The following is a 14,596-nucleotide window of genomic DNA, read 5'->3' on the forward strand; positions in this document are numbered from 1 at the left end:
GAGTGTAAGCGCCCTGAGAGAAAAGTTGGACATAAGAAGCATCAGATGTGATGTGCAAGAGAGACAACTGTGCTGGTATGATCATGTGTTGCATATGGACGAGGACAGCTGTGTGAAGAAGTGTCACACCCTAACAGTGGAGGGAACCTGTGGAAGAAGCAAACCCAGGAAGACCTGGGACAAGGTGGTGAAGCCTGATCTTTGAACGTCGGGCCTCAGGGAGGCAATGACAAGCAACTGAGACCTTTGGAGATATATTGTGCTTTAGAAGACCTGGCAAGCCAAGTGAGACAGTAGCTGTGGCCTATGCCAGTGTTGCATAACCGGCCCATTTAAGAGTGCCCTTCAATCATTGGACAATATACGGTGCTTGAGAAGACCTGTTGAGTCAAGTGAAATTGTAGTCATGACCAATGCCACCTGACTGGCAACCATGCCAGTGACATGTAAAAAGCACCATTCAAGCATGGCTGATGCTAGTACTGCCTGACTGGTACCTATACTGCTGACACGTAAAAAAGCACCATTTGTGCGTGGTCGATGCCAGTGATACCAGACTGGATTCTGTGCCGGCTGCACATAAAAAACACACACTATGCTCTTGGAGTGGTTAGCGTTAGGAAGGGCATTCAACTGTAGAAACCTTACCAAATCAAATTGGAGCCTGGTGCAGCCTCCTGGTGTGTCAGTCCTCAGTCAAACCGTCCAACCCATGCCAGCATGGAAAGCGGACATTAAACGATGATGGTGATGATAATGGACCGGAGAATGATAGCAACCTTCATGAGGCTGTAAAGAAGGTGCCAGAGAAGATAAAATGGTTGATACTACACTTCAGAATCTATGAGCTTAAGTAAAAATCACAAAACATGTTTGTCAGGTGACCTTCTAGTTCTGATTCTCTGCACCACATTGGTTTCTCAAAATATATAATCAAGATTATTTTTACTTCTATGGCTCACCAAATTTTATATGGTGAACTTTATACTGAAAGAAGGCTCTATGGCTGTCCCCTCTATTGATACAAGTACTAGCTAAAGCAAATCCTAAAACTGAATGGAATCAGGGCTTGGGACATTGAAGCTCAAGACAGGCCTGGCTGGCATCTTTCTATCTTCACTGTGACAGACCATTTTGAAGATGAATGACAGAGGAAAGAAGAAGAGAAATGACAAGAAAGAAAATGGAGACTGCAACAATCAAAGCCTCCACAACAGATCCCTTGTGGACTTTGCAATAGACACTTCCATGCAAGAATCGGTCTCATTAGTCATCAGAAGCTTAAACATGGACAGAGAGGAAGAAATGGCCAAGAAGAATTATTGAACACATGATAAAACATTGATGGTAATCAAGATTATTTTTACTATTATATAAAATAATTTTAGAGCAGATTACTCACACATCAACACACTTTAACCAAGATTAGATCTAGCTTTTTGCATTCACAAAATATGCATTTTTTTAAAAGAAGTAAAAAATCTGAAAATCAGTTATAATAATGTAGCCTTCCAGTCTTAACGCTTTGAAAGTATGATGTTGCGGAGAAAAAATTGGAGAAAAAAGTTACAGAGGTTTAAAAATCAAAATAACTGGGTATTTTTAGCCAAAGGCGAGACATAATTTTTCTGCGTTTAGTGGAGTGGTGTCAACTGTTAGGTTGTACCTGGTAAAATTTATAATTTAGCATCTGACTTGTTCATTGTAGGTTTCTAAATAAACAGAATTACTTAATTTCATTGCAGGTTTCTAAAATAAACAGAAAAACCTAAAATCAACATGCATCATCTTACTGTTCTTTTGTCTCTTTATTTGTATTTTTTTATCATTAAAAAAAATTTGTTATATTAGTATATTTGTCTGCATCTGTTTACTTTATGCGTATTTCAGTATTATGTATACCTGTCTTGTATTTGTGTACATCATTAATATATAAGTGCATGTGTGTGTATGTGTGTGTGAAAAGTGGGCAGCTGTCTCCTTCAAAGTTGAGTAACGTTTTCATGCTTGGATTTGTAAACTACGATGAGAATAACCCTGGTCAACAAAGAATTTGTCCCAAGGAAAAGAATACCTGTATCTTATATGTTTTTGCATGCAGAATTCAAAAATAATGTCAAATTATCAGTATTACGCACAGTTTCTCTGTTTCACAATATCCTTCTCAATTCCTGTTATGTGGGCTAAATTTCAGTTCAGCTGTTGAAATGTAAAGCTAACGGTTTAAGAAATACTCCTAATTAAAATTTTTATGAACACAACCTAGTGAAATCATAAATCCAGCTGAGTCAATGAGTTCCCCTCACCCCCAAAAAAGAATGAAATATGTAAAAATACTAGCACACAGAAAAATACTAATACACAGAAGCACAGAAAAATATGTAATATACTAACACACAGAAAAATTAAAACAAAATAGCAGCACAGACAACAGTGAACCACAACACAGCATGTGGTTATCATGGTAACAAGCTGCTAATCCCACGCTGTCTGTTGGTTGGCTAAAATTACCCAAATTTCCCAACTTTATTTCCAAATAACATCAGATTCTTTGATTTATGAGATAATGTAATTGGTTGATCATAATCGCGGATCCTGGGTGGATGTTGTTTACCTGGACTTTGCTAAGGCTTTTAACTCTGTGCCACACAAAAGACTTATGGTGAAACTCTCTGCGTTGGGCGTAAGAGATGATCTCTATAACTGGTTGAAGTCCTTATTTTCGGCCGAAAAGAGGTAGTCACAGTTCTAGGACAGCACTCTTCACCCTATGAGATGAAATCTGGTGTACCACAGGGATCTGTTCTTGGCCCCCTTTTATTTGTTGCTTATGTTAATGACATAGATGCCAACTTAAAGAATGCCACAGTGCTGAAATATGCAGATGACATCAAGCTGTACCTCAAAATAAAGAGGTCATATCCTGTACACTATAGATCTCTATTGCAATCAGACCTGGACACAATGCAGCAGTGGATCATGGACTGGCAACTCAAGCTGGCTGTGGAGAAATGTACCACCATGCATTTTAGGAGGAGAAACCCAGCGTCCACTTACTTCCTCCACAACACTAATCTCAAAAGTCTTCGTGTGAACGTGACCTGGGTGTTATTGTCAACAGTGATTTGCATTGGACAAAACACATCGCTAAAATTGCCAAGAAGGCTGAGGGTGTCTTGGCATCACTCACCAAGTCCTTTGTGAGCCGCTCTCTGGCTATCTATCTGTGGCTTTGTATAGCTATGGTAAGACCTCACCTGGAATTTGCATCACCGGTCTGGAACCCCTATCTTGCCCAGGATATTAATCGTCTGGAAGCCGTTCAGTGACGTGCAACCAAAAGAATACCTTCCATTAGGCATTTGCCATATTCTGAACGCCTTACTTGCCTGGGCATGGACACATTGAAACTCCGACGTCTGGCAGCTGACTTGACAGACACGCATAAAATTATTAACCATCTTACAAACAATAACTCTGAGCACCTTTTCAAACTCCACCCATCTAACACCCGTGGACATATTTACAAAGTCAAAAAACAGCACAGCTCCCATGACTTTCAGAAACATTTTTTCACACTGAGAGTTGCTGTAGCATGGAACAAACTGCCGGCATCAGTTGTTAGTTGTTGGAGCACTGCATCCTTCAAAACTTCCATGCTTCCTGAGAATCGCTAACACTACACCTGATTTTCTCCCCTCCATACACACGCAAGCATGTATCTGACTCATACACTGTTCACTTTCCAGACATTTCTACATTACTGCATATGCTTTATACGCACTTTCTGACAAGTTGTGGTGCACCTGAGCACTGTATACAATAGTTTCATTATTATTATTAAAATTCCGAGTTGCATCGATACACCAAAATTGAGAATAATCTGAGAAAAATTAAGGGCGGCTCATTTTGCGAATGAGAAAGACTAGGTCCCCAAAATCTAAGAAAACTTAGTATTCCATAAAAAATTTCCCGTCGTTATTTTTTCGAAACAATAAAATAAAATTATATTCACACGTTATAATTTTTAAATATTTCAGCATTCAGAAATAGATACGTTGTAAGGGGAACAACTCAGTAGTTTCAATGATTTCATTTACAGGTAACGACTGTAAGTAAATATCAAGATTACTTATCTGTTGCGAAATATGTGCGTGTGCATGCGTGTGTGCAATGATGTAGAAAGAAAATTTCAATATAAATCAAATGTTAATATATTCTGAAATGAGAATTTTTACAAATGCAAAGAATACAATAAAAAGATATTAAAGCCAGCAATGACTTTAAATTAAATCCTAATACTTGATAACTTATTATTGATGTTTATATATTTAGAAAAAGGAAAATACCTAACACACACTGAAACAAATGATCAAATGTATACTTCACTAAGCTCAACAGCAATGCTGATTATCAATGGAATTAACATTCAAAATAATGCTCAAAATTTGATCATAGATTTTATATTTCCTTTATCAGAAATGTCTATTTGCAATTTAAAATTCAATAAAATTCATAATTTTATAGCTTATATTATGGTTACTGACACTGATAGTGGACTAATGGACAAATTAAGTATAATATCTATATATATAAAACTGTAGTTGTGTGAGTGTCTGTCCTCTTCGATTTAGATTCCTAACTACTCCCACATTTTGCGGTGCAGTTTAACCAAATTCGGGTATCTTATAGTCGTGATTCATATCGAGCCCGTCTGGGTATTAGCGCGCGTCTACAATGAGTCTACGATTTTAAAAATAATTTAACATCATTTTTTATTCCATTTTAATGCATAATTTTTCGTGTGTCGATGGCGGCGGAGTTGGCGTCCACGCTCACGCCTGCACCTGTGTCGTGAAGCTGTGGGGAAGGGAGTGTAAGGAAATCAACGTCGTAATGCGTTGTCAAGGAGACCAGCGTTCTTTTAGAACAACGACTTCATGGCTTGAAGACACCAAAACAGAAATGGCTAAGAAAGCCTGAATTGGCATCTATAAGGGAAGTAACTCTCTAAAAATGCTTATATAGTTATTTCCCTTACAAACCCGAGCAACGCCGGGCGATACTGCTAGTTCACCATAAAATGTTTCAAATTTCTTATATAGGTTCTAAAGAATATAAAATATTGGTCAAAGAACCTCTTGACAGAGAAATAAGGGACCACTACAAAGTATCTATTGTGTGTCCTGACATGGGGTCACCTCAACTAGAAAGTAAAAAATATTTCTCTGTCAAAGTAACTGATGTCAATGATGTAGAACCACATTTTACCAAAGAGACATTCCAATTCCTCACCTATGAAAACCAGAAAGTTGACTTCCCTATTGGCTTCATCAATGCTACAGACCCTGATCTTGGAGATGGAGGCCAACTTACATATTCTATCATCAATGATAACAACAATGATAACATTCCTTTCCAACTGACAAAATATGGATTTATTTCTACTTCACAATCAATAGATCGAGAAGTTAAAGACATCTTTGAGTTCCAGTGTTTAGTATACATATTTTTATTGAGATTCTAGATAAAAATGATAATGCTCCGTATTTTACGTTTCCTAATAATGACCCTTACAATCTAGATGTCCACTACCATCCACACAGTAAGAAGGACATCACAATTCTGAAAGCATCTGACAAAGACACTGGAAACAATGCTTTCCTCACATATGGAATACTGAGATCCAATGATAAAAACCTGTTTACAGCTAACTCACACACTGGTGTGTTATCTTTCTCTCGCACAGTTTACCAAAATGATGCAGGAACATATGAGCTCCAGTTTATAGTGAAAGACGGTGGTACACCAGTTCAATCAGCAACAACTGCTATCATACTAACACTGTTTGTTAGTAATGATACATCTCCAATGTTGACTGCTGTGCCATTCCAGTCTGGTCACGACCTGAATATGACTTGGGTAATTATCATTGTAGCAGCAGCTGTAATACTATCTGTGGCTATTGTAGTGTCCATAACACTGTGTGTTTTCAGATGTATTAATCACATCAATAGTGCCCCTGAAACAGCACACAACCCAAACTTTGTCTCAGGCTGAATGAGACAGTTAATGTATCAAGCCAACATTCATGTTGCAATAACTAGAAATGCAGAAGAGGCATTTAACAGAAATCTTCAGACAATTTACTCCAATCTCTTTATTACTCAGAGATAGAACAATGTGCCAAAGGATGGAAATTCCCACTAACATTCAGATTACCACCAGTTCCACTGGTGTTGCTATAGCAACTTCTGTGACCAGTTTCACATGTTGAATTTATTGTATTCTCAGTTATCTATATCTATTCATTGCAAAGTATTGCTATGCGATCAAAGTCATTTAAATATGGGATGTCTCAGAATTTTGATTCTGAAAATCATATCTTTTGATAGGTTGAACCTTCACTTGAATAATACATTCATTTTGTGATCATTATAAATTCACACAGTTAGAAATGAAAATTAATAATATAATTCTTGTCCACATTAGAGTTTTTGGTGTTTTTTTTGGATTTTTAAATCTTTATACTTACAGCTACATCAATGTATTGCAGAATTTGCTCACTATAAATATTCTAATTTTCTCACAAAGAATCATAAACTTCAAGGATTTGAATTCATTTAAAAATAATTTGGAGAACTAAATAACTCATTTACAATTGTTTATAATTTTATTATGTTGTCAGGACAATTATGCTCAATTATTAGGAATTGTAAAAGATAGAACTATCAATTGTTACAGTAAATGAAAGTTTCAAGTATTTAAATTTGGATACATTTGGCATCTGTTGACATCTGAAATTAGATTTAAGAAAATTGACAGGGTTTCGTAGTAACAAGCATTTTCTAAATAATTGTGATATAAAAGTGTATACCTAATTATCTCAATCTAAAATATTTACTATTTTGGTAAATATTTACTATTGCAATGATAGTTCTACAATAAGCATTTAGATAAGTCTTGTGAGGAAGGTGACAGCCTAAATGAAACATTTCCACCAGTCAGAGATTGAGTGAAGGAGACATTGTACATCAGACATTGCAAATATCAAAGTAATTTATTAAATATAAATAGAACAGCAATATTAATGTTATTATTAGTATATCATGTCTGTATCAAGTGCTTCCATAATTTCTCAACTCATCCAAACAACAAAATCTTTGGAAGTCTGATATTTTTGTGATTTAAGAAAATATTTTTAAAAACTGAAAATGTTGGCTCAATTCACTGATAATCTCTGACAGAAGACATATGGAGAATGAGTTTGCTACTACTCCAATAAATCTGTTGATATGATTTTTTTATTATAAAATTGTTTATTTTATATTTTTATATTGTATAAACAACACTGAAACAATTTATTATATATTCACTGGTACAATAGGCGCAGGAGTGGCTGTTTGGTAAGTAGCTTGCTAACCAAGCACATGGTTCCGGGTTCAGTCCCACTGCGTGGCATCTTGGGCAAGTGTCTTCTGCTATAGCCCCGGGCCGACCAATGCCTTGTGAGTTTGGTAGATGGAAACTGAAAGAAGCCTGTCGTATATATGTATATATATATATTGTGTGTGTGTATATGTTTGTGTGTGTGTGTTTGTCCCCCTAGCATTGCTTGACAACCGATGCTGGTGTGTTTACATCCCCGTCACTTAGCGGTTCGGCAAAAGAGACCGATAGAATAAGTACTGGGCTTACAAAGAATAAGTCCCGGGGTCGATTTGCTCGACTAAAGTCGGTGCTCCAGCATGGCCGCAGTCAAATGACTGAAACAAGTAAAAGAGTAAAAAGAGAGTAAAGAGTATACTTTTTTTAATGCTATTATTTCAAATGGAAAACTATCAAAAGCCTTTATGAGAATTTCATATAGTAGAAACTACTAAATATAGCATAAATTTGAATACATACTATCAGCATAAATTTTTATTTTGATTTTCTTTCTTAAAACACAGTAAAAAAATCCTTTCTCAATGTTATATAAAATATATTTCTTTATTTTTCAGTTTGTATATAGGAACTACAAACCAAACAAAATCCCACACTAGAGGATTGAAATGAACAAGATATATACCTAGAGCCAGTAAAGAAGAAATAGTAAATTTTTTGTTATAGAAAATATTTATATTCAAACTGAAATCCTAAATATTCAAATATTCAGAAATGTTTTCCTGAACCTATTTAATGCTATTTTTATACATGTGTGTGTGTGTGTGTGTGTGTGTGTGTGTGTGTGTGTGTGTGTGTGTGTGTGTGTGTGTGTGTGTAGATTATTGAATTATATTTGAGCTACTATCTTATAAATCTTGTGTTCAGTCTTCATTGGATGTGAGCTTAGAAAGAGGAGTATTCACTATAAATTATTCAGTCTGAAATTTTTCATTTTAAGATACTCGACTGAGTTGTTTTTTTATTTTAAGTATTGAATTATTTATTCTAAATGTACTGTGAAAGTTGTGAATAAATATTGAAATAACATCGATGAAATTACAAAAACTTACAATTTTTACATTATTTTGAATAAACAATCACTTTAAGAGTTCCTGTAAATTAGTTGTTGAGAGCAAATATAAAAGTTTTAGATGTCACAACATTCAATATGTGTAAATATGGTTATATTTAAAAGCACATTTTCATTCATAAATTTAGACATGTAAAGTGTATAGGAGATAATTGTATAAGATATAATTCAAATTATATAAAAAAATCCTAAGAACAAAACAGTAAAGCCAGTTGCCACATCAAAGTGACAGTCAAATGTTACTACTAGTTTAACCCCAGGCAGATTCTCCACCAGCTGGTTATCAGTGCAACACTTTGCACCTTTTATATACAATATATTGCTAGCAGGGGGAACGAACCCCTACTACCCTGCAGCAGCCAACAAGATTGTTTACAATATATCGTTAGCAGTAGCAGATCCTAGCTATCACTCCAGTACATGGGTGCTCAGGGCCGATGATGAGCCAAATAGCTTGAAACTGAGTCAGTCTTGTGATCCTGTAAGCTACTGGAGAGTAATAGGGGTTCGCTACCCTTGTGAGCGATGTATTGTATATAAAGGGTGCAGTGTGTTGCACTGATAACCAGCTGGTGGAGAACCTGCCTGGGGTTAAACTAGTAGTAACATTTTACTGCCACTTTGATGTGGCACTGGCTTTACTATTTATTATACGTTACTACTCTATCTGTTTTGGGGATTTTATAACCAGCTACTTTGGTTCCTAGTACAAAATTATTAATGTAACATTTCAATTAGAATTTTTTTAAAAAATGAATGTTAAATTTACAGATAAATAACATCCTTTTAGAGTCTAGTTGTCTCCCACTATGACTCACAAATCTTTGTATCAATATATTGCCACTATCTCACTACTACAGCAGTTGCACAGGAACACTACGCCATGATGAATGTCTTTTACATGAAATAGTGATAAAGGATTAAACAATGTAGGTAAATTGCTTTATATTGCCTTCATACAATATTTAGATGGTGTATATTTGAGTATTATGACATGTTGAATGGATAATAACTTTTGTCTTTCATAATAAGTATAAAGTGTCTAGTAAATGGGGAGATATAAAAGGTTCTAGCCATTAATATTGTCATTATGAAATGCAGTTACTGCTACACTTGTATAATTGCTTCTACAGAGAAATTTTTAGTTGTTGTTATAACACAAAACAGATGTTATAATAGATGCTTATTTTCATATATAATGCTCTATCTAATATATAATATTGAAATTATGAAGTTTAAAGGATAATTTTTTATTGGCTATTTAAAAATATATATTAAAATCTTGTAATGTGCTATGTTAAAACAGCTATGTGTATCAATGCATATTTTGGAATGCTTGCAAATAATTCAGAATTGAAGAAGATAAAATATTTTCAGTTAAATATTAGGTTTCTCCATAAACAATCCATGGCTTGGCATTTTGTTGCAGTTCTTCCATGACCATTTCTATTAACCTTAATGAAGAAATTAAGATTTTAATTTCCATATGTTATTCACTATTGCGTACTTTTTACATGCTTTAATAAAGAAATTACAAAATGTTTCCCATATTTATTCATACCAAGAGATAAAGATACAGGCATGTATGTATATGTGTGTGTTTATACACACACACACACACACACACACACACACACAGAGCAATACTATGTGTATTCTGGTTTTAGAATAGGTACATTACACCCTAGCATTTCATAAGAAGTAACTAAAAGGATTGACAAAAGAAGGACATCTGATGATAAATGATAATGTTAGTGGTGGTTGTGATAATGATATGAGGCATATGTATAATATATATAAGCCTATAAATATATCATTAAAATACTCTTTGTCAGCATTATCCTCCTCTTGATAAGCATACCTATAGCAGTAGAAAATTCAGAGTATTTAACGTTTCTGTGATATCATTTATACAAGCAGTTTAACTTTTTTCATTTCCAATGGATAAGTCAGACGACCATTTTCAATCAATATTGATTATTTTTTTCCTGTAAATTTTATTACACGGTGATGGTGTACATATTTGGGATCCAATGATATTGCAAGATTATCATATAACGAATGCTATTAATGAATGATTTTTTATAAGCATGAGACAAAGATTTTGCAAGGATGGATTATAGCTAATTGTTATATAGTCCAGTTTTTTTTCATTTATTTTAGATTGCAATTGGTTAACACAGCATTATTGTCTTGTGATTTGTGGTGAGCTAATTCTGAAAGTGAGAGTGAAAAGAGAAATGTCTGTAAAGTAGGAGAGTCAAATATCACTTTTGAAGAACACTGGTTTTGCATCCTTTCTTGATATATATATCAGTGATGCATGTGTGTGTGTGTACATACACAGACAGACAGATGGATGGAGGGAGGGAGGTACTGGTAAATTCCTTAGAGCATTGGATAGTGTGCCTCTTGGTGTTTGTTCTGACTCATTGAGTCCTTTTACTGCTGGAATCAACTTTGCCTTTCATCCTTTCAAGATTGACAAAAGAGACAACCTATCAAGTGTGGTGATTCAATGGAACTTTTAAAAGGTTTGGGAAGCTGTTTTGTTGTGTTCGTTTCAACATTTTATATCCTTCATGAGTACATACAAGTATATTATAAGGGAGGAAGCACTATTTTAAGACATACATCATGAAATATATTACTCTCTCCTGGTCATCAATGTCTCTTCTTTTACAAACAAAACTACAAACGAAGGAAATAGAACATCAAGGAAAAATACCTCTGCACACCATGTCACATTAATTGTTTTTACTTAAGCCACAACAATACTCAGGACAGCAGAAGACATGCTATGAATTTCTAATTTGCACCTCTACGTCTAAATATAGTTCTTCTCAAACAAAGATGACAAGAACTCTTTAATGGATATGTTTATTTTATACAATCTCAAAGGCACATTTCCACAAAAGAGAAAATTTATAATTTAGTACCAAAATTGTTTTTAATAATTAGCAGGTAAAGAGAGGTGAAATAACACAACTTGTATTTTAGTATTTAACTTAAAAACCTTGCCATGCCAATCGTCTTTCCTTTTCAACTTTCTGAAGTCCCGGTAAAATAAATGCTACTCAAAAACTGAGATCACTATAACAAAATGTTCTCTCCTCCGAATTTGTATAATTAGTCATAGGATGATAAAGCAAAGCAGAAATGTATCATTGCCCTCTCTTTCGTTTCAAAATTACATGTATAGTTTCAGAAATCAATTATATAAGTTACATCGATTAAAAGACAATTCATAGCACTTGAATAATGCAATTCTATACAGCGAGTAGAGAAAGATTAAAAGGGAAGCAACTCCGGCATCCCTAGCATTTACGAGTTAAATAAGCAGTCTTTACTAAATCATTCGACCTTCTAGAAATAGCAGTTAAATCTACTTTAAACCGTGCCCTATTGTCTTTCAAGAGGGACATTTGATAATGTGGTACTGGGTGCACTGCCTTCTCCCCCTCAAAAAAGACTAATGATTACAGCTGAAATACTGCTGACTTTTAAGTCTGTTCCTTCACTATTGACTGATTTGAACAACAATTTTGTCTTATATGTTTTATAAGTTGTCATTTTTGTTGAAAAAGAAAGAGAAATATGTATATGAGAAGCTTGATATAAGAAGTACAAATATAATTCTCATGTGTATATTGAAATGTAAATTTAATTTATAGATATTGTTTCTGTAATAGTTCTGTGGAAATCAGTGCATACTTTCTGGCACCAGAGTTCAGCAAGGTAACTCCATTGGTGGGAGATATCATCAAATGAATGGTATGAAATATGAACTTCGAATATTCAGCCATTCATTTTTGCATCAAGCTATGGTAGATCTATTTACTAAATATTTTCTTCCTATCACTGTTCCTATCTTATCATCATACTCTTCCCTTGACAGTCTCCAATCTAGCCTAACTACTACCTTTCTTTTCAAGCAGGAAAACCTCAAACAAGTTCCTAGAAACATTGATTGAATTGAGCAACATCAAGGCTATCTTTGTTAACAACCAAGAATCATTTATTAATTCTAAAGTTAATGCATATTCTTAGGTCTACTCAAGAATGTAGACTTTTACTGACCCTACAACTTCAATCTACAATGAATTTGATAAGGCTGCATCATACAAACATTTTAGAGGTTCCAATTTATGTGAATGATCTTTATCTTTTTCCTGAATGCTTTCTTTCATTCATACATGTTCCTCAGGTAAGCAACATCCTCTTCTCTTCAAACAGGACTAACCCAAACGAGAGGTGGATGAAGCTCTACAGTCAAGTATGGTTGGTTTGTTAGTCCTAGAGCTGAGTAACTCAATGCAGAAAGTCAAGGATGATATTTAGTTGAAATAAAATTTTTTACTTTTCTTTTGATCACTCTGATCAATATTCCTAATTTCATTCCAAAATAACATCAAAAGGCAAGCACCCTATCCACTTTTATGCATAAAAGTAACAATTTCTAAAAACATTCAGTATAGTATGTATACATAAAATCATTTGAAATAAATATGTTAGAGAATAAATTAGAACTGTAGTACCATAATAGTATATGCTATTAACAAAAAAAAGATTTACTGTATGAAAGCTGGTGGTGTAATGAGAGTTACTGGGAGGAAGTGAGAAACCATTTTCTCTCTTATAGTTCATCATAATTAACATCTACTTGAGGGACAAAGAATTCATCTAAAATTCTTCGATGCTTGAGCTGTACAAAGAGACAGTGCCCCACAGTGTAAGAACTGAGCTCTTTGTAAATTCCATTTGTAAATTTTATGTTGCATTTACAGTTAAGGTTGTTATCAGTATTAATTTGCACACCTTCCTTAAGTGCTAAACCTTCAGCAATATTCCTTGTAGCCGATTTAAGAAGATTTGGTGGAACTTCTGTATTCTTATGTAGATTCTCTGCTTGCTCTTATTCTAACAACATCAGCTCCTTATTAGATAAATTTTCTCTGTGGAACTCAACCATGTCATCTTTTATAACTTCTTCAAAACCTACATCATTTGCAAGTGTCACACTATCTTTTTGTATTTGATGTAGACATTTTACTTGTTGAAAACTTGTAAAGTTACAAATACGCTGACTGTATATCCTTGTGATAATTAAACAGAGTATCCTCCATAACAGCACTAGCAGCTTCAGTTATTTTTATGTTGTGTAAATTCATGCTCTTCTTAAGATTTTCAAAGCAACTGTTACTAATCAGAAAACGTTTTTCATTAGAAACTTCACCTTCCTTTATCGACAAGTGGGCATGCAAACTTTAGGCATTTTTTTATATATTAGTGTGTGTACTTATGTATTGTGATTATATTGTTTTAAATCATCAACACTTAGCTAAATACAAAGCAGCAGCCTTTTGGCTAAGAAGAAAGAGTGGTTTTTGAATTACCAAAATATATTCAAGTTTTGTAGGACTGAAATTTCAAACTGCATCCTGGAATTCGTAGCCATATTTTACAATTATCATAAACCTGAAATCTTATAATCTGAGGTAATCATTATGCAGGAGGTGTCTGTATTTAGGTATATTAATAAAGAAGATTTAATTACAAATTCAGCAGGTTGAGTGACTATATAGAAGCCCCATCACTTGTTACAAGTGTATATGTAGCATAGTTATAGGAGAAAATAAAGATTAAAATATATAATACTCTTATAGTAATCAAAATGAAATTTTTAAGGAGTGAGACATTAAGTAAATTCATCTTGATGGTTTGAATAAAAACAAATCACCAATGACATCATCTAAAAACCATTTTTAATGCTCTATTGACAAAAAAAAAAGAGCATGCGCTTCAGCAGTTTCAGTGAATGAAAAGATAATTGTTCTACTCTTGTCCTTCTATTTTGATCTTACATGCAACCTCTTCTTATTCCAGATTCATCTCTGGTATGATGACCTCACCCTCAACTTGTGAGTTCAATTTATTCAATTATTTATTCTTTCTTTCTTTCTTTCTTTCTTTCTTTCTTTCTTTCTTTCTTTCTTTCTTTCTTTCTTTCTTTCTTTCTTTCTTTCTTTCTTTCTTTCTTAATTAATTAATTAATTAATACAGTATATCTCTACTTTT

General features: G+C 34.1%; 1 protein-coding gene across 1 annotated transcript; it reads left to right on the forward strand.

The window, feature by feature from the left end:
* Window positions 1-4,535: 4,535 nt before the first annotated feature.
* On the forward strand, window positions 4,536-14,443 carry LOC115219406 (protocadherin beta-18-like). The gene is made up of 8 exons (XM_029789568.2): window positions 4,536-4,575; window positions 5,106-5,495; window positions 5,585-5,922; window positions 6,689-6,743; window positions 10,682-10,769; window positions 12,193-12,256; window positions 13,306-13,404; window positions 14,405-14,443. Exons 1-8 carry the CDS (start codon window positions 4,536-4,538, stop codon window positions 14,441-14,443), a joined length of 1,113 nt encoding a protein of 370 aa, XP_029645428.2.
* The last annotated feature ends 153 nt before the right edge of the window (window positions 14,444-14,596 follow it).

This window comes from Octopus sinensis, linkage group LG14 (genome assembly GCF_006345805.1).
Source record: "Octopus sinensis linkage group LG14, ASM634580v1, whole genome shotgun sequence".
In the NCBI taxonomy this organism is placed as follows: domain Eukaryota; kingdom Metazoa; phylum Mollusca; class Cephalopoda; order Octopoda; family Octopodidae; genus Octopus; species Octopus sinensis.

What these genes read in the sequence shown, in the direction of transcription:
- LOC115219406 (XM_029789568.2), top strand. Translation starts at nt 4,536, where the DNA reads ATGGTTACTGACACTGATAGTGGACTAATGGACAAATTAA. An exon ending in AGACATCTTTGAGTTCCAGT is followed by an intron (nt 5,496 to 5,584) that starts GTTTAGTATACA and finishes CTTACAATCTAG; the next exon opens with ATGTCCACTACCATCCACAC. An exon ending in AAAAGAGAAATGTCTGTAAA is followed by an intron (nt 10,770 to 12,192) that starts GTAGGAGAGTCA and finishes TTTAATTTATAG; the next exon opens with ATATTGTTTCTGTAATAGTT.